General features: G+C 45.8%; 1 protein-coding gene across 4 annotated transcripts in view; it reads left to right on the top strand.

Moving 5' to 3' along the window:
• The window catches only part of RASL12 (RAS like family 12), a 77,060-nt gene extending 69,375 nt beyond the window's left edge, over positions 1-7,685 (top strand). For all 4 annotated transcript variants that reach the window (XM_040342301.1, XM_040342298.1, XM_040342299.1 and 1 more), the window contains exon 6: positions 5,844-7,685. In XM_040342301.1, coding sequence (XP_040198235.1) covers positions 5,844-6,231 — 388 coding nt within the window. In that variant the 3' untranslated portion in view covers positions 6,232-7,685. The remainder of the gene's footprint in view (positions 1-5,843) is intronic.
• Positions 7,686-26,308: the final 18,623 nt, after the last annotated feature.

Raw genomic sequence — 26,308 nt, 5'->3', positions numbered from 1 at the left:
TTTACATTACACAGCACCCTGCACCTCTGGACCCCTTTTACATTACACAGCACCCTGCACCTCTGGACCCTTTTACATTACACAGCACCCTGCACCTCTGGACCCCTTTTACATTACACAGCACCTTGCACCTCTGGCCCCTTTCTACATTACACAGAACCCTGCAGCTCTGGACCCCCTGCATGTTACACAGACCCCCCTTCAGAGTAGCCCCCCCTTCATTGCCTCAGATCAGCGTGGCGGCACATGCACAGCAGGTCCCCTCCGCCTGTTTACACATAAACAGAAAGGAGGGGGAGGCGGCTTCACTTGGCTGTGCCTGTGGCCGCAAGAGGAGGGGATGGTAGGTGCAGCGGTGTCACCCTGCACCCCCCTCGCACACCCCCTCACCACTGTAGCTGGCTCGCCTCTCCCTGCCTGTGCCAGTGTGCCGCTGCCTAAACCCCTGTGGCGCTACCACCGCGGGTGTAATACAATCGCAGAGGGGGGTGCCGGTCTGACACCCCCCCCCCCAGTGTGTGGTACCCGGGGGCGGTTCGCCCCCCCCTTTAGTACGCCTCTGAATGGCCGCACGGCGCCCCTGTTGCCCATGGTGCCCTGTGCGGCCGCACAGCTCGCACACCCCAAAGGCCGACCCTGGACTCAATGGACTACTCAGTCTTTTTTCAGCCGTCACTTTTCTATGTTCTCGTTCAGCATCTCTCAGTTTTTGAATTAATACTTTCTCAGCAGTTTTCTTTTTATTCCTCCAATTTATCTACGTTACATTAACACAAAATGCTCTCCTTTTTTTTTCCTATCCCGCTTCTTTTTTCTGTCTATAGCCTCCACCTTTCACCTACTCTTCTATATGGGTAACAGAGTGTGTCACAATTCCTCCTCTGCCCCAAGGTGACAGTCCTATGTAGAAGGTATCATGAGATGTTTTTAACTATTTTAAAAGCAGAGCTTCAAGCAAACAGTGAAATATTCATTTGAAATACTTTATGGGCCAGATTCTCGTAGAAAGGCGTACCTATGCGGCGGCGTAACGTATCCTATTTACGTTACGCCACCGCAAGTTTTTCAGGCAAGTGCTTTATTCACAAAGCACTTGCCTGTAAAGTTGCGGCGGCGTAGCGTAAATCACACGGCGGAATTCAAATTCGGCGGGTAGGGGGCGTGTATCATTTAAATGAAGCGCGTCCCCGCGCCGAACGAACTGCGCATGCGCCGTCCGTAAAATATCCCAGTGTGCATTGCTCCAAATGACGTCGCAAGGACGTCATTGGTTTCGACGTGAACGTAAATGACGTCCAGCCCCATTCACGGACGACTTACGCAAACGGCGTAACTTTTTAAATTTCGACGCGGGAACGACGGCCATACTTAACATTGGCTGCGCCTCATATAGCAGGGGCAACTTTACGCCGGGAAAAGCCTAACGTAAACGTTGTAACTTTACTGCGTCGGCCGCGCGGACGTTCGGGAACTCACGTATCTAGCTAATTTGCATACTCGACGCGGATTTTGACGGAAGCGCCACCTAGCGGGCCAAAAAAAAATGCACTTAAGATCCGACGGCGTAAGAGACTTACGCCTGTCGGATCTAATGGATATCTATGTGTAACTGATTCTAAGAATCAGTCGCATAGATACGACGGCCCAGATTAGGACTTACGACGGCGTACATGGCGCTGCGCCGTTGTAAGTCCTTTGAGAATCCGGGCCTATATGTTTTCTGTCCTACCTGACGAGGATTTTGTAATTCTGTACAGCCAGTCGTGTGATTCACTCTTTTTTGCTTTAACAATGGCTAATTTGTTTTTAAATTTGATTCGAAGTTGGAAAATGTGTTATTTTGCATGAAATGTTGTTTTGTTATTTCAGATTTGTTTGAATTTGTTGCTATTGTAATTCAGAAATTTGTATACACCCGAATCTCCGAAATAACAAAAATGATGTCAGAATTTTGTTTTAGGACAAAATGAGCTGCACAGGTCTACACATAACTCAGATGGTTTAATTACTTAGGGCCAGATTCAGAGAGATCTGCGGCGGCGTAACGTATCGTCTTTACGTTACACCGCCGCAAGTTTTTAGCGCAAGTGCCTGATTCACCAAGCACTTGCGTGTAAACTTACGGCGGTGTAACGTAAAGCTGTCCGGCGCAAGCCCGCCTAATTCAAATGGGGCGTGTAACATTTAAATTAGGCGCGTTCCCGCGCCGAACGTTCTGCGCATGCTCCGCTTGGAAATTTCCCGCCGTGCTTTGCGCGAAATTACAGCGCCCCGACGTGTTTTTTGAACGGTGACGTGCGTAACATACTTTTCGCATTTCCCGACGTCTTACGCAAAAAAAAAAATGTTTAAATTCGACGCGGGAGCGACGGCCATACTTTAACATGGACGGTGTAATTTTACACCATCTAAATAGCACACTTAACTTTACGACGGGAAAAACCGATGTAAGAGAATGCGACGAACGCGCGTACCTTCGTGGATCGCTATAAAAGCTAATTTGCATACCCGACGCTGGAAAACGGCGCAAACTCCACCCAGCGGCGGCCGAAGTATTGCATCCTAAGATCCGAAGGCGTACGAAGCCGTAAGCCTGTCGGATCTTAGCCAAAAGCCGTCGTATCTTCTTTGTGAATTACAAATTAAGATACGACGCGGCAAATTTGAAAGTACGCGGGAGTATCAGCAGATACTCCGGCGTACTTAGTTTGTGAATCTGGCCCTTAGTGATCAGCCGCCGTCGTTATATGTCGGTACTTTGACATGGAATACCATTGTTATGGCAGTAGATAGTTGCCATAACCCCGGTATCCCCTTAACCACATCAGCCCCGGACCATTTTGCTGGTCAACGACCGGGCCACTTTTTGCGATTCGGCACTGCGTCGCTTTAACTGACAATTGCGCGGGCGTGCGACGTGTCTCCCAAACAAAATTGGCATCCTTTTTTCCCCACAAATAGAGCTTTCTTTTGGTGGTATTTGATCACCTCTGCTGTTTTTATTTTTTGCGCTATAAACAAAAACAAAAAAAGCGACAATTTTGAAAAAAAAATAATATTTTTTACATATTGCTGTAATAACTATCCCCCAAAAATATATATATATAAAAAAAAAAGTCATCATTTTAGGCCGATACGTATTCTTCTACATATTTTTCGTAAAAAAAAAAATCAAATAAGCGTTTATTGATTGGTTTGTGCAAAAATTATAGTGTCTACAAAATAGGGGATAGTTTTATGGCATTTTTATTAATATATTTTTTTTTACTAGTAATGGCGGCGATCTTCAATTTTTAGCGGTACTGCGACCTTATGGCGGACACTTCGGACACTTTTGACACATTTTTGGGACCATTGGCATTTTTATAGCGATCAGTGCTATAAAAATGCATTGATTACTGTAAAAATGTCTCTGGCAGGGAAGGGGTTAACACTAGGGGGCAGGGAAGGGGTTAATTATGTTCCCTGGGTGTGTTCTAACTGAAGGGGGGTGGGCAAGTGCGTCAGGACCAGGGGCGAGCAGGGGGTGCGGGCGCGTGCGTGCCCGTAGTGGCTGCAATGCGAAATGACGTATAGCTACGTGATTTTGCGCAGCCGAGCCGACCTGCCGCCGTATAACTGCGGCGGGTGGTCGGCTAGTGGTTAAACGGCAGGTGACTGGCTTTCAGAAAAAAGTGGTCTTTTATCTGTGGTGCCCCATCACCCCACACCCCCCCCTCCCGCCACGTTCCAGTGGTCTCCCTGCTTACCGGAGCTGTCGGTAGCGATGAAGACGATCGGGTTCTTTCCCTTGTGTCACTGGATGCCGAGTGAGGGGAAGATGGCCCCCGCTCGGCTCCATAACATGATGGAAGCAACGTCAAACGTCCCTTCCGCCCAATGGTTCTTAAAAAGGGAAACAAATATTTTTTATTTTTTTATTGCATTTAAGTCTTGTGCCCCGTACACACGATCGGTTTTCCCTGTGGTAAAAAGTCCGGCGGGAAACCCGAGGAGAAAGCCGAGAGCCGGCTCGGTAGCTTTTTCCCCCCTACACACGGCCGGTTTTCCTGGCAGGAAAACTGCCATGAGAGCTTTGGCCGGGAATCCCGGCCGTGTGTATGCTCCACCGCAGTGTTTCCCATAGGAAAACTGCCGGGAAAAAGACCGCCGGGAATCCCGGCAGGAAAAAAGAAAACATGTTCTAATTTTTCCCGTCAGTTTTCCTGTTGGGAAAACTGCCATGGAGCATACACACGGCTGGTTTTCCCAGCCAAAAGCTGTCATGGCAGTTTTCCCGACGGGAAAACTGGTCGTGTGTACGAGGCATAAATGTGAGATCTGAGATCTTTTTGACCCCCAGATCTCACATTAGAGAGGACCTGTCATGCTTTTTTTGTTTTACAAGGGATGTTTACATTCCTTGTAAGTCCGCGTACACACGGTCGGACAAAACCGATGAAAACGGACTGAAGTTCAGTTTCATCGGTCCAAACCGACCATGTGTGGGCCCCATTGGTCAGTTGTCCTTCGGTCCAAAAAAAAGAGAACTTGCTTTAAAATTGAACCGATGGATGCCTAACCAATAGGTCAAAACCGATTGTTAGCATGCAAAAGCGTCAGTTACCTGCGCATGCTCAGAATCAAGTCGACGCATGCTTGGAAGCATTGAACTTCATTTTTCTAAGCACGTCGTTGTGTTTTACGTCACCGCGTTGGACTCGATCATTTTTTTAACTGATGGTGTGTAGGCACATCAGACCATCAGTCCGCTTCATCGGTTAACCGATGAGAACGGTCCTTTGAACCGTTCTCATCGGATGGACCGACTGTGTGTACGTGGCCTTATAAGAATAAAAGTGACCCAATTTTATTTATTTTTTTAAAAGGACAGTGTAAAAATAAAAAGTAAAATAAATAAATAAAAAATGTTTTTAATTTAACCACTTAAGGACCGCCTCCTGCACATATACGTCGGCAGAATGGCACGGCTGGGCACAAGCACGTACAGGTACGTTGCCTTTAAGAGCCCAGCCGTGGGTCGTGCGCACGCGACCCGGTCCGAAGCTCCGTGACCCGATCGCCGCTGGTGTCCCGCGATCGGTCCCCGGAGCTGAAGAACGGGGAGAGCTGTGTGTAAACACAGCTTCCGATAAACGCTTATTGCAATTTTTTTTACCAAAAATAGGTAGAAGAATATGTATCGGCCTAAATTGAGGAAAGAAAAATGTTTTTTATATATTTTTGGGGGATATTTATTATAGCAAAAAGTAAAAAATATTGAATTTTTTTCAAAATTGTCGTTCTATTTTTGTCTATAGCGCAAAAACTAAAAAGCGCAGAGGTGATCAAATACCACCAAAAGAAATCTCTATTTGTGGGAAAAAAAGGACGCCAATTTTGTTTGGGAGCTACGTTGCACGACCGCGCAATTGTCAGTTAAAGCGACGCAGTGCCGAATCGCAAAAACTGGCCGGGTCCTTTAGGACTGCCTAAAGGTCTGGGTCTTAAGTGGTTAAAAAGAGGCTCGGTCCAGAAATGGTTAAATGACCCCATTCATAAAGAGGCGCACATACGCTATGGTAAATAAATTGAATAATAAATCTCTGAAATAATCGGCAAGCTAGCTTTATGACAAGAATAGGAAGATGGGATTATACTAGAATTCTCTTTGATTAATGTAACGTAATGGAAGTTTTTATCCAGCTTGGTAGAAAATATGTTCAGAATGCAGAAGATGAAAGAATGACGAATGAAGTGTGGCGTATGATGCGTATTATCAAATAGGAAAAGGCAGGCTTACTTCTGTTGCATGCTTTATTGTAACTTTTAGTTGTATTAATGATTCTTTGTCCGTTTGTCAGACAGGTCAGCAAGGCAGATGGTTCAGCTCTCGCCTCCCGCCACGGCTGCCTTTTCCGGGAGGTCTCTGCTTGCCTGGATTTCCGATTGGTGCAGCGGGTGTTTCACGATGCCATTCACGAAGTGAGGAGGGACGCAGAGAGGTCCAATCATCTTAGACCGCCATTGTACATCAGCGAGGAGAGGGCACTGCTCGGCTTGCCCCCCTTGTCCTCCTCTGCAATGTCCAGCCGCCACGGCATGCCTACCCTCAGCACCCTATCCCCTCTAAGTTACAAAGAGATCCCTTCTGTGGCTCAAGCCAAACTTGTCACGGTGAAGTCATCTAGGGCCCAGAGCAAACGTAAGGCGCCGACGCTGACCCTTCTTAAGGGGTTTAAGATTTTTTAAGGCCAAACTCCTTTATTGGCATGAAATACCAAATCCTGAGTCACTATTTATGAACTGAATAACTAAGGATGGCCAAGAGCTGAAGCTAATGTATCTGAACTATTATTTTTTTAATCTTGAGGTTGACAATGCAGTGAATAAGGCCAGGCCGAGGGGGTAGTCAAAAAGTCGGCCACCTTGGGAACTTCACCAAGAGAGGGGGGGTGCCAAAAGGGATTACAACCTATATTACAGAAGAAGTGGGCAAAGGGGGCTCACTTTTGTAATTTTGCCGTGGTGCTGAAGATCTTATCCAAGAACTGGCGGTGAAGAACTGTACAGCAATTTGAGGAACGTTGCATGAACAAGGCAAGGCCGAGGGGTAGTCAAAAAGTCAGCCACCTTGGGAACTTCACCAAGGGAGGGGGGTGCCAAAAGGGCCTACAACCTATATTACAGAAGAAATGGGCAAAGGGGGCTCACTTTCGTAATTTTGCCTTGGTGCTGAAGGATCTTATCCAAGAACTGGCGGTGAAGAACTGTACAGCAATTTGAGGAACGTTGCATGAACAAGGCAAGGCCGAGGGGTAGTAAAATAGTTGGCCAACTTGGGAACCTTACCAAGGGAGGGGGTGTTAAATGGGCCTACAACCTATATTACACACGTAGTGGGCAAAGGGGGCTCACTTTCGCAATTTTGCCTTGGTGCTGAAGGATCTTATCCAAGAACTGGTGGTGAAGAACAGCACAGCAAGTTGAGGAACATTGCATGAACAAGGCCAGGACAAGGGGTAGTCAAAAAGTTGGCCACCCTTGGAAACTTCAGCAAGGTAGGGGGTGCTAAAAGGGCCTACAACCTATATTACAGAATTAGTGGGCAAAGGGGGCTCACTTTGGTCTATTTTGCCTTGGTGCTAAAGGCTCTTGTCCAAGCACAAGTGGTGAAGAACACCACAGCAATTTGAGGAACATTGCATGAACAAGGCCAGGCTGAGGGGTAGTCAAAAAGTTGGCCACATTGGGAACTTCAGCAAGAGAGGGGGTGTTAAATGGGCCTACAACCTATATTACATAAGTAGTGGGCATCCTGCTAAAGGATCTTGTCCCAGCACTGGTGGTGAAGAACAGCACAGCAAGTTGAGGAACATTGCATGAACAAGGCCAGGCCAAGGGGTAGTCAAAAAGTTGGCCAACTTGGGAACTTCAGCAAGGACGGGGGTGTTAAATGGGCCTACAACCTACTGTATATTACACAAGTAGTGGGCAAAGGGGACTCACTTTGGTAATTTTGTCATCCTGCTAAAGGATCTTGTCCCAGCACTAGTGGTGAAGAACACCACAGCAAGTTGAGGAACATTGCATGAACAAGGCCAGGCCGAGGGGTAGTCAAAAAGTTGGCCACATTGGGAACTTCAGCAAGAGAGGGGCTGTTAAATGGGCCTACAACCTATATTACACAAGTAGTGGGCATCCTGCTAAAGGATCTTGTCCAAGCACAAGTGGTGAAGAACACCACAGCAATTTGAGGAACATTGCATGAACAAGGCCAGGCCAAGGGGTAGTCAAAAAGTTGGCCACCCTTGGAAACTTCAGCAAGGGCCCTCCCTACAGTACAGACCAAAAGTTTGGACACACCTTTTCATTCAAAGAGTTTTCTTTATTTTCATGACTATGAAAATTGTAGATTCACACTGAAGGCATCAAAACTATGAATTAACACATGTGGAATTACCGTATTTATCGGGGTATTGCGCGCTCCGGCGTATAGTGCGCACCCCTAATGTGGACCCGCATTCCTGTAAAAAAAAACATTTTAGTACTTACAGTTTTGGTGTCTTACGCGGCGTCCATTGGCGGCCTCGTCGGGTCCGGCGTCTGTCTGCGGCTTCGGTGGTGTCCTCCTCGTCGGGTCCGGCGTCCGTCTGCGGCTTCGGTGGTGTCCTCCTCGTCGGGTCCGGCGTCCGTCTGCGGCTTCGGTGGTGTCCTCCCGGCTTCTTCCGCGCTTGTTACCCGTCGAATCGCCACTTCCCGCGCTCAGTTTGAATGCCTGCGCCGACATATATCGTCGTGCAGTACACGCGGCTACATTCGGCCAGGCTCGGCTTCGCTCGTGCTCACGCTCTGTGACGTTTATGCGTGAGCACGAGCGAAGCCGAGCCTGGCCGAATGTAGCCGAGTGTACTGCACTCGGTATATGTCAGCGCAGGCATTCAAACTGAGCGCGGGAAGCGGGTATTGGCGTATATCGCGCACCCACGATTTCCCCCTTATTTTATACGCCGAAAAATACGGTATTTTTCAACAGGACAATGACCCCAAACACACCTCCAGGCTGTGTAAGGGCTATTTGACCAAGAAGGAGAGTGATGGGGTGCTGCGCCAGGTGACTACCTCTTGAAGCTCATCAAGAGAATGCCAAGAGTGTGCCAAGCAGTAATCAAAGCAAAATGTGTCTACTTTGAAGAACCTAGAATATGAAATATATTTTATTTATTTGTATATTTAGTTTTGATGCCTTCAGTGTGAATCTTCAATTTTCATAGTCAAGAAAACTCTTTGAATGAGAAGGTGTGTCCAAACTTTTGGTCTGTACTAGACATGTGCACAGAAAAAAAAATTGTTTTTTTTTTGTTCCGTTTCGTATCGTTCCGTAGGTTCGTTCCCGTTCGTTTTTCGTAAGACGCCCGTTTTCCTGTTCGTTCCCGTTCGTTTTTCGTACGACGCGATTTTTTTGTATTCCGATTGTTTCGTATTTTTGTTACCGTTTTATTTTCGTACATGCGGGATGGTTCGTTATTCTGTTTAATTCATGTTCGTTACTTGTTAGACAATAATTTTCGTGAATTTTCGTCATTTTGTACTTTCGTAAATATATCGCGGGATTCGCGGCACTTTCAACACACGGCTCATCCATATTAACTATTGTTAAGCCCCATACACTTGGTCAGACTTTTTTAACAACAAACATAAAAACGATCGTTTTACCGAACCTTCGTTCGTTTTTAAACTCCATCAGAAAACCATTTTTGGGTTCGAAAGTCTGGCCAACTGATCTCCCTTCAGACGAAAATCCACAGAAATGTTTATTTGGCTCTACTGTACTACTGTACTCAGCACAAAAGAGAAGCTGCTTCACTAACTAACTACACTCACTGTCCATTCAAAAAAATGAAAATGACATCTTATAACAAAAGATTTGCATTCTGTATTTTGAAACCAAATTACGAACAGAAAATCGGAATTCAGAATACAGAATACAAATCTTTTGTTATAAGATGTCATATGAACATACAAACAGAAAAAGGATTCAAACAAAATACAGAATGAAAATCTTTTGTTAGATGTCATATGAACATACGACTGAAAATCAAAATATGAACAGAACAAGGATTCAAACAAAATACAGAATGCAAGTCTTTTGTTATAGATGTCATATTCGTTCTTTTGCCGTTTTCGTTTTGTCGTATTTTCGTCGGATCGTTCGTTCGTATTTGCGGTTGTTCGTTATGCGACTCATTCGTAATCCCGTCGTTTTCGTATTTTGGTGCTTAAATTTTTTCGTATGTACACATTATTCTGCGGGTACGAAAATGAACATTTTCGTACGAAAATAACATTCGTACGAACGGGAATGCACATATCTAGTCTGTACTGTATATTACAGAAGTAGTGGGCAAAGGGGGCTCTCTTTGGTCATTTTGCCTTGGTGCTGAAGGATCTTATCCAAGAACTGGCAGTGAAGATTGCACAGCAAGTTGAGGAACGTTGCAACTTCTCTATACGATCCACCCCATGATGTCCATTCTACGCAGTGGATAATATGTCTATTTATTCACAAGCTACAAGTAACATCTTCTATTTGGAAGACAGTGGAAATAAAGGCGATTTTCTGGTCCATGAGACTTTAAATGTTGCATTTTTTTGGAGGTCATATTTAGTACAGGTTGCCGTTGTGCTTCTTACCGGATTTCGGAAGAACGGGGTCAGCTTATCTTCAAAGAACCATTTTACGTTATATGGCGGCAGCGTAAGCCAAAGACCTGATGATGTGCTATCCAGATGTTTAGACTACTCCTGCTGCCAACCTCACATCCCACACTTGTTATCAAAGAGCCGGACTTCTGATCAGGGTTGGGAATGCGCCTGTTGGCTCTCGCCGGACCTCTCTGACAACCACAACTTGCTCATCCGCCAGCTTCTATTATACACAACAGCCGCAGCAGCAGCCAGGAGTGAAGACGCATCATACACAGAGATCTCAACTTTATAAGATCCTTTTCTTGTTTTTTTTTCAGCTTTATCTAATATATTGTAATGATCACGAAAAATGGCAGAATTAAATTTTGGCTATATGAAATAATGGGGGAATTTTTGTATGTTGCAAATAAAAACGGCTTCATCACATGCCGTTGCTGATGGTGGAAAATATGCCTGTGACAATGCCAATTTCATAGGGGATCTTGGCTCCAACCAGGGCTCAAGTCCTGCAGGAACGCGTGGGAACGGAGTTCCTGCACTTTTTTCACAGCAGGAACACAGTTCCATTTGTAGGACAAGAGCAGCCGAGCTGCCCGAGCCAATCCTTCACTAAGCGGCAATGCCCATCTCGAGTCACTGTCAGGGGCAGGCAAACCTTAGTAATCCTTTATGTTACTGGCCGCTTCCTGTATATGGATTCATTGGGTAGTGTGCGGGTATTCCGTCACTTCCTCGATGCCGCAATGTCTCCTGGGAGCTTTTGTCATTGTTCCCAGGAGACATTGCGGAGGTCTGCCGCGAGTTATCACGGGATTTAAGTGGAGTGGATCCCCCAGGACTTGACCCCTGGCTCCAGCCCATTCTTTTCACTCAACTTGGTGTACCAATGTCAGGTCACCTGTGGCCAGGTGACAAGTGCACCCCGTTGGGGTCAGGGATGCACCACCGGGTAGTGAACCCTATAGCCGACTGCTGCTATCAGAGAGAAAGCGTGAACCCAAGATCGCCCAGGGCGCGGAGTCTAAGACCCAGCTTTGTGTTCACCAGAGCCTCTAGTGGTGAGGATGGCCTTCGCCGCAGCTGGATCCAGGTCGCGACCCCTGGGATCCCCTAGGTCACGCTCCGCAGAGAGAGAGTGGAAGCAGCAGGAAGGACAAACGGTAGTGATGGGTAAGCCGAGGTCAGGGCAACAGGCAGACAAGGGTAACCGAGGGACAGGCAAAAGGTCAAGGGCACAGGCAAACAGGAACAAGCCAAAAACGGTACACAGGAAGGTAATCGTAGCACACTGCAGACAGGAACTTAAGCAAACAACACTGTTGAACAGCACTGCAGACCTGTAGTGCAACAGTTAATATAGACTTCCTGGGATGGCCTGGGTGGGGCCATACTGGAAGGAGAAGTGATAAAAAGGGAACCAGAACAGAGTCAGGCCTCTAATGAGCAGATGGAAACAGGTAAGCTGCCAGACTTTATTGCATATCCATTACAACCAACCATAGGTGTGTGCAGCCTATTGCATTAGGGTGTGCACCCTAAAGCTTCAACACACATGCGTTTGACATATTTACCTGCCTCTTCCACGCTCTCCATCCTGAAACAATGGGAGGAAGGGGGGACCCGTCCAACAGAATTAAGAGGAACAGGGAAAGGAGGGGTGGTGGAGGTGGCATATATTGGTACCGATCCCCTATATTTTCCTCCTGTGGAATGTTGACAAAAGAGAGAGGAGGAGAAGCCTACTTTCAGCTGCTGCAGGAGGAAAATACAGATCGTTCCATTAAATTCCACCCCTCCTGTCCAGGTTCTGGGGGTCAGCAAGGAAGGATTGTGGTTTACCTGTCACCTGCCCACCATTGACAGGTTGCTAACCCCAGGATTAGGGTGTGCCCAGGCACACCTGACACACCCCTTGCGCACTCCTATGGTACCAACACTGGTGCTCTTTGTAGGTGGGGTGCAGCGGCAATAGCACACACAAGTGCAATGAAAGAACTTGTAATAATCCAACGACAGTTCACAGTAAATCGAAGAATAGTGGACCCTATATAGAATGCCGGATAGTTTCAGCAATAATCTACTGGAATATAACACAAAAAGCAACCATTAACTACTTGCTGACCAGCCGCCGCAGTTATACGGCGGCAGGTCGGTTCCCCTGCGCGAGAGCACGTAGCTCTACGTCACCTCGCGAAGCGGCCACTAGAGGCGCGTGCGTGCTGCCAGCTCGTCCCTGATCCCGACGCGCGTGCCCGGCGGGTGCAATCACCGCCGGGCACCCGCGATCGCTCGTTACAGAGCGAGAACCGGGAGCTATGTGTGTAAACACACAGCTCCCGGTCCTATCAGGGGGAGAAATGCCTGATCGTCTGTTCATACAATGTATGAACAGTGATCTGTCATTTCCCCTAGTCAGTCTACCCCCCCTACAGTTAGAACACACCCAGGGAACATACTTAACCCCTTCCCTGCCCCCTAGTGTTAACCCCTTCCCTGCCAGTGGCATTTTTATAGTAATCCAATGCATTTTTATAGCACTGATCGCTATAAAAATGCCAATGGTCCCAAAAATGTGTCATACGTGTCCGAAGTGTCCGCCATAATGTCGCAGTACCGAAAAAAAATCGATGATCGCCGCCATTACTAGTAAAAAAAAAATATTAATAAAAATGCCATGAAACTACCCCCTATTTTGTAAAAGCTATAACTTTTGCGCAAACCAATCAATAAACGTTTATTGCGATTTTTTTTACGAAAAATATGTAGAAGAATACGTATCGGCCTAAACTGAGGAAAAAAAATGTTTTTTTTATATATTTTTGGGGAATATTTATTACAGCAAAAAGTAAAAAATGTGATTTTTTTTCAAAATTGTCGCTCTATTTTTATTTATAGCGCAAAAATGAAAAACCGCAGAGGTGATCAAATACCAACAAAAGAAAGCTCTATTTGTGGGGAAAAAAGGACGCCGATTTTGTTTGGGAGCCACGTCGCACGACCGCGCAATTGTCAGTTAAAGTGGCGCAGTGCCCAATCGCAAAAAGTGCTCTGGTCTTTGACCAACAATATGGTCCGGGGGTTAAGCGGTTAAAGTGTCCTAACTTAGCCAAACACGGGTTAATAAAGTGACTGTGCTCCTTTAACCACTTCCATACCGCGCCTATTCTGGCACTTCTCTCCTTCATGTAAAAATCCACATTTTTTTGCTAGAAAATTACTCAGAACCCCCAAACATTATATATATATATTTTTAGCAGACATTGCAACTTTTTATCTCGCACGGTATTTGCGCAATAATTTTTCAAACACTTTTTTTTTTTTTGGAATTGAATTGAAAAATAACAATAAAAATAACAAAACAGTAAAGTTAGCCCAATTTTTTTTGCATAATGTGAAAGATGATGTTATGCCGAGTAAATAGATACCCAACTTGTCACGCTTTAAAATTGCGCACACTCATGGAATGGCGCCAAACTTCGGTACTTTAAAATCTCCATAGGGGACGCTTTAAATTTCTTTACAGATTACGAGTTCAGAGTTACAGGGGAGGTCTAGGGCTAGAATTATTGCTCTCGCTCTAACGCATGCGGCGATACCTCACATGTGTGGTTGGAACAGCGTTTACATACATGGGCGGGACTTGTGCGTGTTCACTTCTGAGCGCGAGCTACCTGGGACAGGGGCGTTTTCAATTTTTTTTTTTTCATACTTTAAAAAAAAAAAAGTTTTTTTTGATCACTTTTATTCCTATTACAAGGAATGTAAACATCCCTTGTAATAGGAATACTGGGGTAGATTCAGGAACGATTTACGCCCGCGTATCTATAGATACGCCGCGTAAATTCAAAGCTGCGCCGGCGTATCTTCTTTCTGTATTCAGAAAGCTAGATACGCCGGCATTAGCCTAAGATACGACTGGCATAAGTCTCTTACGCCGTCGTATCTTAGGGTGCATTCTCGCGCTGGCCGCTAGGTGGCGCTTCTGTAGTTGTCAGCGTACAGTATGCAAATGACATACTTACGCCGATTCACAAACGTACGCGCGCCCGGCGGTAGTTTTTTACGTAGTTTGCGCAAGTCGTTTTCTTCGTAATGTTGCTCCTGCTATTAGGAGGTGCAGCCAATGTTAAGTATGGACATCGTTCCCGCGTCGTGATTTGAAAATGTTACGTCGTTTGCGTAAGTCGTCCGTGAATGGCGCTGGATGCCATTTACGTTCACGTCGAAACCAATGACGTCCTCGCCCGGTCATTTACCGCAATGCACGTCGGGAAATTTTAGGGACGGCGCATGCGCAGTACGTTCGGCGCAGGAACGCGCCTAATTTAAATGATCCACGCCCCCTACCGGATCATTTGAATTACGCGCGCTTACGCCGGCCCCTTTTACGCTACGCCACCGCAACTTACGGAGCAAGTGCTTTCTGAATACAGCACTTGCTCCTGTAAGTTGCGGAGGCGTAGCGTAAATACACTACGCTGCGCCGCCGTAACTTTAGGTGGAGATACCTGAATCTACCCCAGTGTGTGACAGGTCCTCTTTATGGAGAGAGGCGGGGTCAATAAGACCTCACATCTCTCCTCCAGGCTGGAAAGCATGAGATCGGGAAAGAAAAATTCACACATCTCATGCTTTCAGCCGCTTCCGGGGGAACCCGGGCGTGATGTCATAACGTCATAGCGTGACGTCGTGACGTCGTCTGGTCACCGGAAATCTCTATCCGCTTCAGCCGGCAGCGGGCCGATTAGTTCTCCGGGCCTCCGATGGCACGGGAGAGCCCAGAGAAGCACCGGATGGCGGCGGGAAGTGGGGGGACGTCCGCCTTTACGAATGATCAAGCCGCTATGATCGTTCTTATGGTGCGCAGGATCGCCGCCTGAAGGATATCAAAAAGGTATATACAGTAAAACCTTGGTTTGTGAGTATAATCCGTTCCAGAAACATGCTTGTAATCCAAAGCACTTGTATATCAAAGCATTTTTTTTACAGGATATAAAAGAGAAGAGAGGTGCCTCTAAGTGTAGCAATAAGTTGCTAAATGTTGTCCCTTCATTAAAGCGGGGGAGGTCCCGGGGAAAAAATAAAATATTACTGACTTTTCATAAATGGACACATACCTGTCCTGGGGAGAGTAAACCATTGGCTCATTTATTGGTGTTATAAACTAGAGCACATTTATCTGTGAAGAGCGACCTGGTAGATCACTCCTCAGTTCCTAGGTAACGCCACTTTCCCCAATTCATATACATATTTTACATTTATCAGAGACCCCATTTGTGGAGTTCTTAAGGGGAGGCTGCAACCGAGCCTACACCTAATCTCTAATCTCTAAACTATCATTCCCTATAATACCAACGATGGGGCACTATTCCTCCCAATGATACCAATGATGGGACACTATTCCTCCCAATGATACCAATGATGGGCCACTATTCCTCCCAATGATACCAATGATGGGCCACTATTCCTCCCACTGATACCAATGATGGGGCACTATTCCTCCCAATGATACCAATGATGGGCCACTATTCCTCTCATTGACACTAATGATGAGGCACTATTCATCCCACTGATACCAATGATGGGGTGCTATTTCTCCCAATAATACCAATGTAGGGACACTATTACTACTGATACAAATGATAGGGCACTTTTCCTCCCAATGATACCATTGATGGGGCACTATTCCTCCCAATGATACCAAAGACGGGGCACTATTCTTCCCAATGATACCAACGATGGGGCACTATTCTCCCCAACGATACCAACAAAGGCGGCACTATTCCTCCCAATGATACCAATGATGCGGCACTACTCCTCCCAATGAAACTATTGATGAGGCACTATTCTCCCCAATGATACCAACAAAGGGGGCACTATTCCTCCCAATGATACCAAAGATGGGGCACTATTCCTCCCAATGATGGGACACTGTTCTTCCCAATGATACCAAGGATGGGGCACTATTCCCCCCCAACGATACCAAACAAAGGGGCCACTATTCCTTCCACTGATACCAATGATGGGGTGCTATTCCTCCCACTGACACAAATGATAGGGCACTATTCCTCCCAATGATGGGGCACTATTTCTCCCACTGATACCAACGATGGGGCACTATTCCCCCAAACGATACCAACGGCACTATTCCTCCGACTGATACCAATGATGGGGCACTATTCCTCCCACTGATACCCATGATGGGCCACTATTCCTCTCATTGACACTAATGATGAGGCGCTATTCACCCCACTGATACCAATGATGGGGTGCTATTTCTCCCAATAATACCAATGTAGGGACACTATTCCTACTACTGATACAAATGATAGGGCACTTTTCCTCCCAATGGCGGGGCACTATTTCTCCCACTGATATTAATGATGGGGCACTATTCCTCCCAATGATGGGGCACTATTCCTCCCAATGATGGGGCGCTATTCTTCCCAATGATACCAATGATGGGGCACTACTCCTCCCAATGATACCAATGCTGGGGCACTATTCTCCCCAACTATACCAACAAAGAGGCCACTATTCCTCCCACTGATACCAATGATGGGGTGCTATTTCTCCCAATAATACCAATGTAGGGACACTATTCCTACTTCTGATACAAATGATAGGGTACTATTCCTCCCAATGATGGGGCACTATTTCTCCCACTGATACCAACGATGGGGCACTATTCCCCCAAACGATACAAACGGCACTATTCCTCCCACTGATACCAATGATGGGCCACTATTCCTCTCATTGACACTAATGATGAGGCACTATTCATCCCACTGATACCAATGATGGGGTGCTATTTCTCCCAATAATACCAACGTAGGGACACTATTCCTACTACTGATACAAATGATAGGGCACTATTCCTCCCAATGATGGGGCACTATTTCTCCCACTGATATTAATGATGAGGCACTATTCTTCCCAATGATACCAACGATGGGGCACTATTCCTCCCAATGATGGGGTACTACTCCTCCCAATGATGGGGCACTGTTCTCCCTAACGATACCAACAAAGGGGCCACTATTCCTCCCACTGATACCAATGATGGGGTGCTATTTCTCCCAATAATACCAATGTAGGGACACTATTCCTACTACTGATACAAATGATAGGGCACTATTCCTCCCAATGATGGGGCACTATTTCTCCCACTGATACCAACGACGGGGCACTATTCCCCCAAACGATACCAACGGCACTATTCCTCCCACGGATACCAATGATGAGGAACTATGTCCAAAAGTGCAACTTCTGCAAGTACAATTAATGCAAATAGTGACTCATGCAAAATAAATGGTGAACATAATAATGACACGAATAAAGTCTTAGGGGACAGTGCTGGGGGGGGGGGGTGTGATAGAATCCCTCTTTTGCTCTGTGCAGATAAACAATAGAGATGGGTGTCTTTTTCTTCCTATAGGGCTGCAATATAAGCCCTACCCCGAAAATAAGCCCTAGTATTAAAATCCTATAATCCACTCTATTACAGTAGTATATGGTAGATTTCTTCTCCTGGTTGATGATTCCCACCAGATAAGTGTAATAAATACACTTCTTTAGAACACATAGATGTTCTAGGGGTCCCTCCTGGGCTTACCCATAAGGTATATAGAAATAAAGAAGGGGTCCCAGACAGTGTAGTATGTAAAAGCAACGGTATTTATTCAAAGACAACAGCTAAAGTACTCAAAATAAAGACTTGAAATAAAAACGTATACGGTAAAACCTCGGATTACGAGCAGAATCTGTTCCAGGAGAATGCTCGTAATCCAAAGCACTCGCATATCAAAGCGAGTTTCCCCATAGAAGTCGATGGAAACGAAAATAATTTGTTCCACATTGACTTCAATAGCATGAAATACCGCATGTGACCAGAGGTGGGGGGGGGCGCCGGAGAGCCTCGGAAATACACGGAAAGGCTTGAGGACACCTCAGCTGAACTTGGAAAGGCTCAGGAACGGAGTATTTTCGAGTATTTCCGGCGTCCCCGCACCTCAGGCCAAAGGCGGTACTTCCTCTTTTTAATGCCAATATTCTGTTTGCTTTGTTAGCAGCAGCTTGGGCTTGCTGAGCCTGTCATCTACAAGGACCCCCAGGTCCTTTTCCACCCTAGATCCCCCCCCCCCAGAGGTTCTCCCCCCAGTGTATAGATTGCATTGAAATGTTTGCCACCTAAATGCATTATTTTACATTTTTCCACATTAAACCTCATTTGCCATGTAGTTGTCACCCCATTAATTTGTTCAGATCTTCTTGTAAGGTTTCCACAGGGCCGCCATCAGAGGGGTACAGGCAGTACACCTGTAAGGGGCCCGGAGGACCCCAGGGCCCCGGATGGCAACCCCCACTTTTTTTAATTAAAAACATTTTTTTTTTAAATATATATATATTTTTGTTTTTAACTTTTTATTAAAGGGCCCAGAGGTCCCCAGGGCCCGGATGGCAACCCCCCCTTTTTTTATATATATATTTTTTCTTTTTATTAAAGAGCCCAGAGGTACCCCCTTTTTTTAATATTTTTTTTGTTTATATATGTTTTTAATTTCTTTTTTTTTGTAGAAAGGGGCCCAGAGGTCCCCAGGGCAACCCCCCCCCCTTTTTTTTTAGTCAGCACCCAAAACCCCTGACCTCAATTTGTGGCGGTAGCACCCCCCCCCCCCCACCCCGCTTCTCAATTCATGCCCCCCCTCGCTTCTCAATTTTCTCAATTGGTGGCGGCACCCCTCCTCTTCCCAATTCGTGACTCCCGCCCCCCCCCCCCCCCCCCCGGTTTCTCAATTCGAGGCGGCAGAACCCCCCTGCGTTTTTTGCTCCAGGGGGCCTATGCCCAGGGGCGGACTGACAACTCATGGGGCCCCCGGGCAATAGAAGACTATGGGGCCCCCCGGGCTTACAGATGGCCACCACGCCAGGAGGCGGGGCAGAGGCGGGGTAGCTTGCGCCGTCCTATCTTAGGTTGCAATATTTTGGATGGCCGCTAGGTGGCGCTTCCATTGCGGTCGGCGTCGAATATGTAAATGAGTAGATACGCCGATTCACGCACGTACGCCCGGCCGACGCAGTACTTTTACGCCGTTTACGTAAGAGATAGGCCGCGTAAAGTTAGAGCTAGGCCCTATTGGAATAGTAATGTCAAGTATGGCCTCCGTTCCCGCGTCTAAATTCGATTTTTTTACGTTGTTTGCGTAAGTCGTCCGTGAATCAGGATTTACGTTGTTTACGTCCGCGTCAAAATCAATAGGCCCGTGCGGCGTACTTAGCCGCAAGGCACACTGGGAAATGTAGGCGCCCGGCGCATGCACAGTTCGCAAAAAACGTAAAAAACTTAAGGTCAAGCCCCATTAACATGCAACACGCCCCCCTCAAACACATTTGAATTAGGCGCCCTTAAGCCCGCCGATTTAGGCTACGCCGCCGTAACTTAGCAGGTAAGTACATTGTGAATCATGTACTTGCCTAGCTAACTTACGGCGGCGTAGCTTAAATGCCTTAAGCTACGCCGCCGCAAAGTTAGGCATAGGTACCTGAATCTACCTAATAGATTTTTACATTCTGGGCCATATTCTCAAATAATTTACGCCGGCGTATCAGCAGATACGCCGATGTAAGTCTGATCCTATGTTTAAGTGTATTCTCAAACTGAGATACACTTAAACATGCCTAAGATACGACGGCCTGCGCCGTTGTATCTTAGGCTGCAATATTTACGCTGACCGCTAGGTGGCGCTCAGCGTAGAATATGCAAATGACTAGTCACGCCGATTCTCTAACGTACGCTTGCCCGCCGTAGTGTTTTAACGTCGTTTCCGTAAGCGATACGCGGCGTAAAGATAAACATGCCCCCTAGGTGGCGTACTCAATGTTAAGTATGGCCGTCGATCCCGCGTCGAAATTTAAAAATTTAACGTCGTTTGCGTAAGTCGTCCGTGAATGGCGCTGGACGCCATTTACGTTAGTCAAAACAAATGACGTCCGTGAGACGTCATTTAGCGCAATGCACGTCGGGTAATTTACCCGACGGAGCATGCGCATTACGATCGGCGCGGTAGCGCGCCTAATTTAAATGATCCACGCCCCCTACCAGGATCATTTGAATTAGGAGGGCTTGCGCGGGTGGACTTTACGCGACGCCGCCGCAAGTTTACAGGTAAGTGGTTTGGGAATCAGGCACTTGCCACTTAAACTTGCCTGATGGGGCCCCCTAGTGGCATGGGGCCCTCGGGCAGTGCCCGAGTGACTCAATGGTCAGTCCGCCCCTGCCCTATGCCTGAAGCTGTGTAAGGGGCCCCATAATTCCTGATGGCGCCCTGGGTTTCCACATCAGCAGTAAAGTGAGAGACCCCCCCCCCCTGCACTTCGGTGTCACTATATAGGAAGAAAAAGACACCCATCTCTATTGTTTATCTGCACAAAGCGAAAGAGGGATTCTATCACCCCCCCACCCCCGGCACTGTCACCTAGGAATCGCGTCTTATTATTATGTTCACCATTTATTTTGCATGAGTCACGATTTGTATGAGTTGCACTCGCAGAAGTTGCACTTTCGGACGTTTTATATCTGGTTATTGGTTTGCTGCTCAGTCACATGATGTCGTGTTTTATGTTTGTTTGGCAGTTTATTGCCTTAACACTTTGCACAGTGTTTTCTCTATCTGATTATATGTGTCAAGTTTATTCCACTTACCTGTAACAGCGAAGCACCACACACCTATTATTTATATTTACTTTTGGATCATATCGGTGATTGCAGAAGTTCGATTTTTCTGATTATTGATAGCGTGGGATTTCACTTTATTTGTAATGATGAGGAACTATTCTTCCCACTGATACCAATGATGGGACACTATTCCTCCCACTGATACCAATGATGGGACACTATTCCTCCCACTGATACCAATGATGGGGCACTATTCCTCCCACTGATACCAATGATGGGACACTATTCCTCCCACTGATACCAATGATGGGACACTATTCCTCCCACTGACACCAATGTAGGGACACTATTCCTTTCACTGATACCAATGATGGGACACTATTCCTTTCACTGATACCAATGTAGGGATACTATTCCTCCCACTGATACCAATGATGGGGCACTATTCCTCCCACTGATACCAACGATGGGGCACTATTCCTCCCAATAAAAATAATGATGGGACACTATTTCTCCCAATGATACCAATGATGGGGCACTATTCCTCCCAATAAAAATAATGATGGGACACTATTCCTCCCAATGATACCAATGATGGGGCACTATTCCTCCCACTGATACCAATGATGGGACACTATTCCTCCCACTGATACCAATGTAGGGACACTATTCCTCCCACTGATTCCAATGATGGGGCACTATTCCTCCCAATGATACCAAACAATGATGGGACACTATTCCTCCCAATGATACCAATGATGGGGCACTATTCCTCCCAATGATACCAATGATGGGACACTATTCCTCCCAATGATTCCAATGATGGGGCACTATTCCTCCCAATGATACCAATGATGGGGCACTATTCCTCCCAATGATGGGACACTATTCCTCCAAATAATACCAATGATGGAGCACTATTCCTCCCAATGATACCAATGATGGGGCTGATATTCCTCCCAATGATACCAATGATGGAGCACTATTCCTCCCAATAAAAATAATGATGGGACACTATTCCTCCCAATAATACCAATGATGAGGCACCATTCCTCCCAATGATACCAATGATGGGACACTATTCCTCCCAATAATACCAATGATGGGGCACTATTCCTCCCACTGATACCAATGATGGGGCACTATTCCTCCCAATAAAAATAATGATGGGACACTATTCCTCCCAATAATACCAATGATGGGACACTATTCCTCCCAATCATTCCAATGATGGGGCACTATTCCTCCCAATGATACCAATGATGGGACACTATTCCTCCCAATAATACCAATGATGGGGCACTATTCCTCCCACTGATACCAATGATGGGACACTATTCCTCCCAATGATGGGGCACTATTCCTCCCAATGATGGGACACTATTCCTCCCAAAGATACCAATGATGGTGCGCTATTCCTCCCAATGATACCAATGATGGGGCACTATTCCTCCCAATGATACCAATGATGGGGCGCTATTCCTCCCAATGATACCAATGATGGGGCGCTATTCCTCCCAATGATGGGACACTATTCCTCCCAATGATACCAATGATGGGACACTGTTCCTCCAACTGATACCAATGATGGGGCACTGTTCCTCCCACTGATACCAATGATGGGGCACTATTCCTCCCACTGATACCAATGATGGAGCACTATTCCTCCCACTGATACCAATGATGGGATACGATATCTCCCAATGATACCAATGTAGGGACACTATTCCTCCCACTGAGACCAATGATGGGACACTATTCCTCCCACTGAGACAAATGATGGGACACTATTCCTCCCACTGATTCCAATGATGGGACACTATTCCTCCCAATGATACCAATGATGGGACACTATTCCTCCCACTGATACCAATGATGGGACACTATTCCTCCCAATAATACCAATGATGGGGTGCTATTCCTCCCAATGATACCAATGATGGGGGCACTATTCCTCCCAATGATGGGACACTATTCCTCCCAATGATACCAATGATGGGGCCGTATTACTCTCGATGATACCAATGATGGAACGCTATTCCTTCCAATGATACCAATGATGGGATACTATTCATTTCACTGATACCAATGTAGGGACACTATTCCTCCCACTGACACCAATGATGGGACACTATTCCTCCCACTGAGACCAATGATGGGACACTATTCCTCCCACTGACACCAATGATGGGATACGATACCTCCCACTGAGACCAATGTAGGGACACTATTCCTCCCACTGAGACCAATGATGGGACACTATTCCTCCCTATGATACTAATGATGGGATACGATACCTCCCAATGATACCAATGTAGGGACACTATTCCTACTATTGAGACCAATGATAGGACACTATTCCTCCCACTGATACCAATGATGGGACACTTTTCCTCCCACTGATACCAATGATGGGGCACTATTCCTCCCACTGATACCAATGATGGGGCACTATTCCTATTATTTACCAAATAAATGGTCCCTTTATTTAGAAAGTTTGGAGACCCCTACCCTCTAATATGTGGGGCAAAGGTGAACACCCACATGTCATTTTCTAAACGTTTCTGAGTTTAGCATTAAATGCCAACAGGGTCGCATAGGATTAAAGAGAAACTTCAGTATGAGTCCAATACAAATCCCTCTTTATTTATTCATTTTTAATTCTAACTTTAGATCCTTGTAATAGAGGCGGAGCCCATGTCTGTAACAGTCGTCTTGTTTTGAATATGATTGGAAAGTTATCCTGCAGTCACTCCAACAGTTCTAAGGCATGAAGTCAGAGGAGCCTGGGGAGTCACACTATGGACGTCATCGGACATTAGCAGTAGACATGTGCAATTCGTTTAGTTTCTAATTCTTTTTTTTTTTTTTTAAATCGAAATTCGTTAATTCCGAAAATTCTAATTTCCAAATTTTTTATTTCCGAATTTTCAGACTTCTGAAAATGTCGAATTTCCGAAAATGTTGAATTTCCGAAAATGTCGAATTTCCGAAAATTCAAATTTCCAAATTTTCGTATTTCCGAATTTTTCAATTTAGAAAAATTCGAAAATTGAAAAATTCGAAAATTGAAAAATTCGAAAATTGAAAAATTCGAAAATTGAAAAATTCGAAAATTGAAAAATTCGAAAAATTGAAAAATTCGAAAATTGGAAAAAGGGGAAAATTGAAAAAAAGGGGAAAATTGAAAAAAGGGAAAATTTAAAAATTCGAAAATTGAAAAATTCGAAAATTGGAAAAAGGGGAAAATTGGAAAATGGGGAAAATTGGAAAAAGGGGAAAATTGAAAAAAGGGGAAAATTGAAAAAAGGGGAAAATTGAAAAATTCGAAAATTGAAAAATTCGAAAATTGAAAAATGCGAAAATTGAAAAATGCGAAAATTGAAAAATGCGAAAATTTGAAAAAGGGGAAAATTGAAAAAAGGGGAAAATTGAAAAAAGGGAAAATTTCAAAATTTGAAAATTTAAAAAAATCGAAAATGATAAAAACCTGAATTTTTGAAATTCGGGATTTAAGAAATTAAAAAATTCTAAAATTTCTAATTTCGAAATTGTAACATTCAAAAATCTAAAGTTTGAAAATCTAAAATTCGAAAATGGGAAATTTCCGAATTTTTGGAATTTCCAAAAATGTTTTTTTTTTCATTTTTGGTTCATTCGTTTTTTTCGGAAATTTCGTTTTTTCCATTTTATTTGTTTTTTCGGAAATTTCCGAATTTTTTCGAATTTCCGAATTTTCGAATTTACAAATTTCCGAAAAAAAGCAAAAAAACTAAAAAAAAATTATTTTTCGATTTTCCCAAATTTCCGAAAAAATAAAAATAACGAATGAAACAAAATAAAAAACGATTTCTTTTGGCAGTGCACATGTCTAATTAGCAGCAGCAGGGAACTTCATCTAATATCTTCCTCTGTCGCTGATTGGCTAAGCATTGAATTATCCCTCTGAGATGTCTTACTGTATAATTAATGTCAAGTTTGTCAAAAGTCATGGATCACAATCTCAGCAACAACGGTAACAAGTTGAAGCACACTCCGCTGTCACCGTGTATTTCCTACCATGGTAGTGTCCTTTGAAATCTACCGTATATACTCGAGTATAATGCCCCGTACAAACACGGCCGGTTTTCCCATCGGAAACATTTCGATGAGAGCTTTTGGTCGGGAATCCCGACCGTGTGTATATACTCCATCAGACTTTTTCCGACGGGAAAACGGCCGACAAAAGATAGAGAGCAGGTTCTCCATTTTCCCGTTAGAATTTCTGACGGACCTTTTCCTGTCGTGTGTACAGAGCGTAAGCCGAATTTTTCAGCACATTTTTTTGGGGCTGAAAATGCCCCCCCCCTCGGCTTATACTCGGGTCTGTGTACCTGGTCAGCCCGTGACATGCAGTAAAAAAGCCACGCCTCCTCTTCGCCCCTGGTCCGTGATAGGCGTAACACTTAGTTTCCCAGCTGTGAGTCAGTATTCCGCCTATCACGGACGTCCTCTCGTCCTCGTCCGTGGGAACACAATCTCTGCTGGGAAACTGAGTGTCACAAACAAAAAAGAACCTTTCCAGAGATAAACATGCAGACTGTCGATGTCGACTTCACTCACTTTGCAGGTATGCAGATCAGCACAGTGAGGTTGCAATGGGCACAGTGAGGCATGCAATGGACACAGTGAGGCGTGCAATGGACACAGTGAGGTTGCAATGGGCATAGTGAGGCATGCAATGGGCACATTAAGGCGTGCAATGGGCACAGTGAGGCTGCAATGGGAACAGTGAGGCTGCAAATGGGCACAGTGAGGCTGCAAATGGGCACAATGAGGCGTGCAATGGGCACAATGAGGTGTGCAATGGGCACAGTGAGGTTACAATGGGCATAGTGAGGCGTGCAATGGGCACAATGAGGTTGCAATGGGCACAGCGAGGCTGCAATGGGCACAGCGAGGCATGCAATTGGCAGTGAGGTTGCAATGGGCACAGTGAGGCATGCAATGGGCACATTGAGGTGTGCAATGGGCACAGTGAGGTTGCAATGGGCATAGTGAGGCGTGCAATGGGCACATTGAGGCGTGCAATGGGCACAGAGATGTTGCAATGGGCACAGCGAGGCTGCAATGGGCATAGTGAGGCATGCAATGGGCACAGTGAGGTTGCAATGGGCACAGTAAGGCGTGCAATGGGCACAGTGAGGTTGCAATAGGCACAGTGAGGCATGCAATGGGCACAGTGAGGATGAAATGGGCACAGTGAGGCATGCAAATGGGCACAGTGAGGCATGCAATGGGCACAGTGAGGTTGCAATAGGCACAGTGAGGCATGCAATGGGCACAGTGAGGCATGCAATGGGCACAGTGGGGCTGCAATGGGCACAGTGGGGCTGCAATGGGCACAGTGGGCATGCAAATGGGCCCAGTGAGGCTGGAAATGGGCACAGTGAGGCTGAAAATGGG

The sequence above is a fragment of the Rana temporaria genome, chromosome 3 (assembly GCF_905171775.1).
Source record: "Rana temporaria chromosome 3, aRanTem1.1, whole genome shotgun sequence".
Classification (NCBI taxonomy): domain Eukaryota; kingdom Metazoa; phylum Chordata; class Amphibia; order Anura; family Ranidae; genus Rana; species Rana temporaria.
This window is presented reverse-complemented; position numbering and strand designations above follow the sequence as displayed.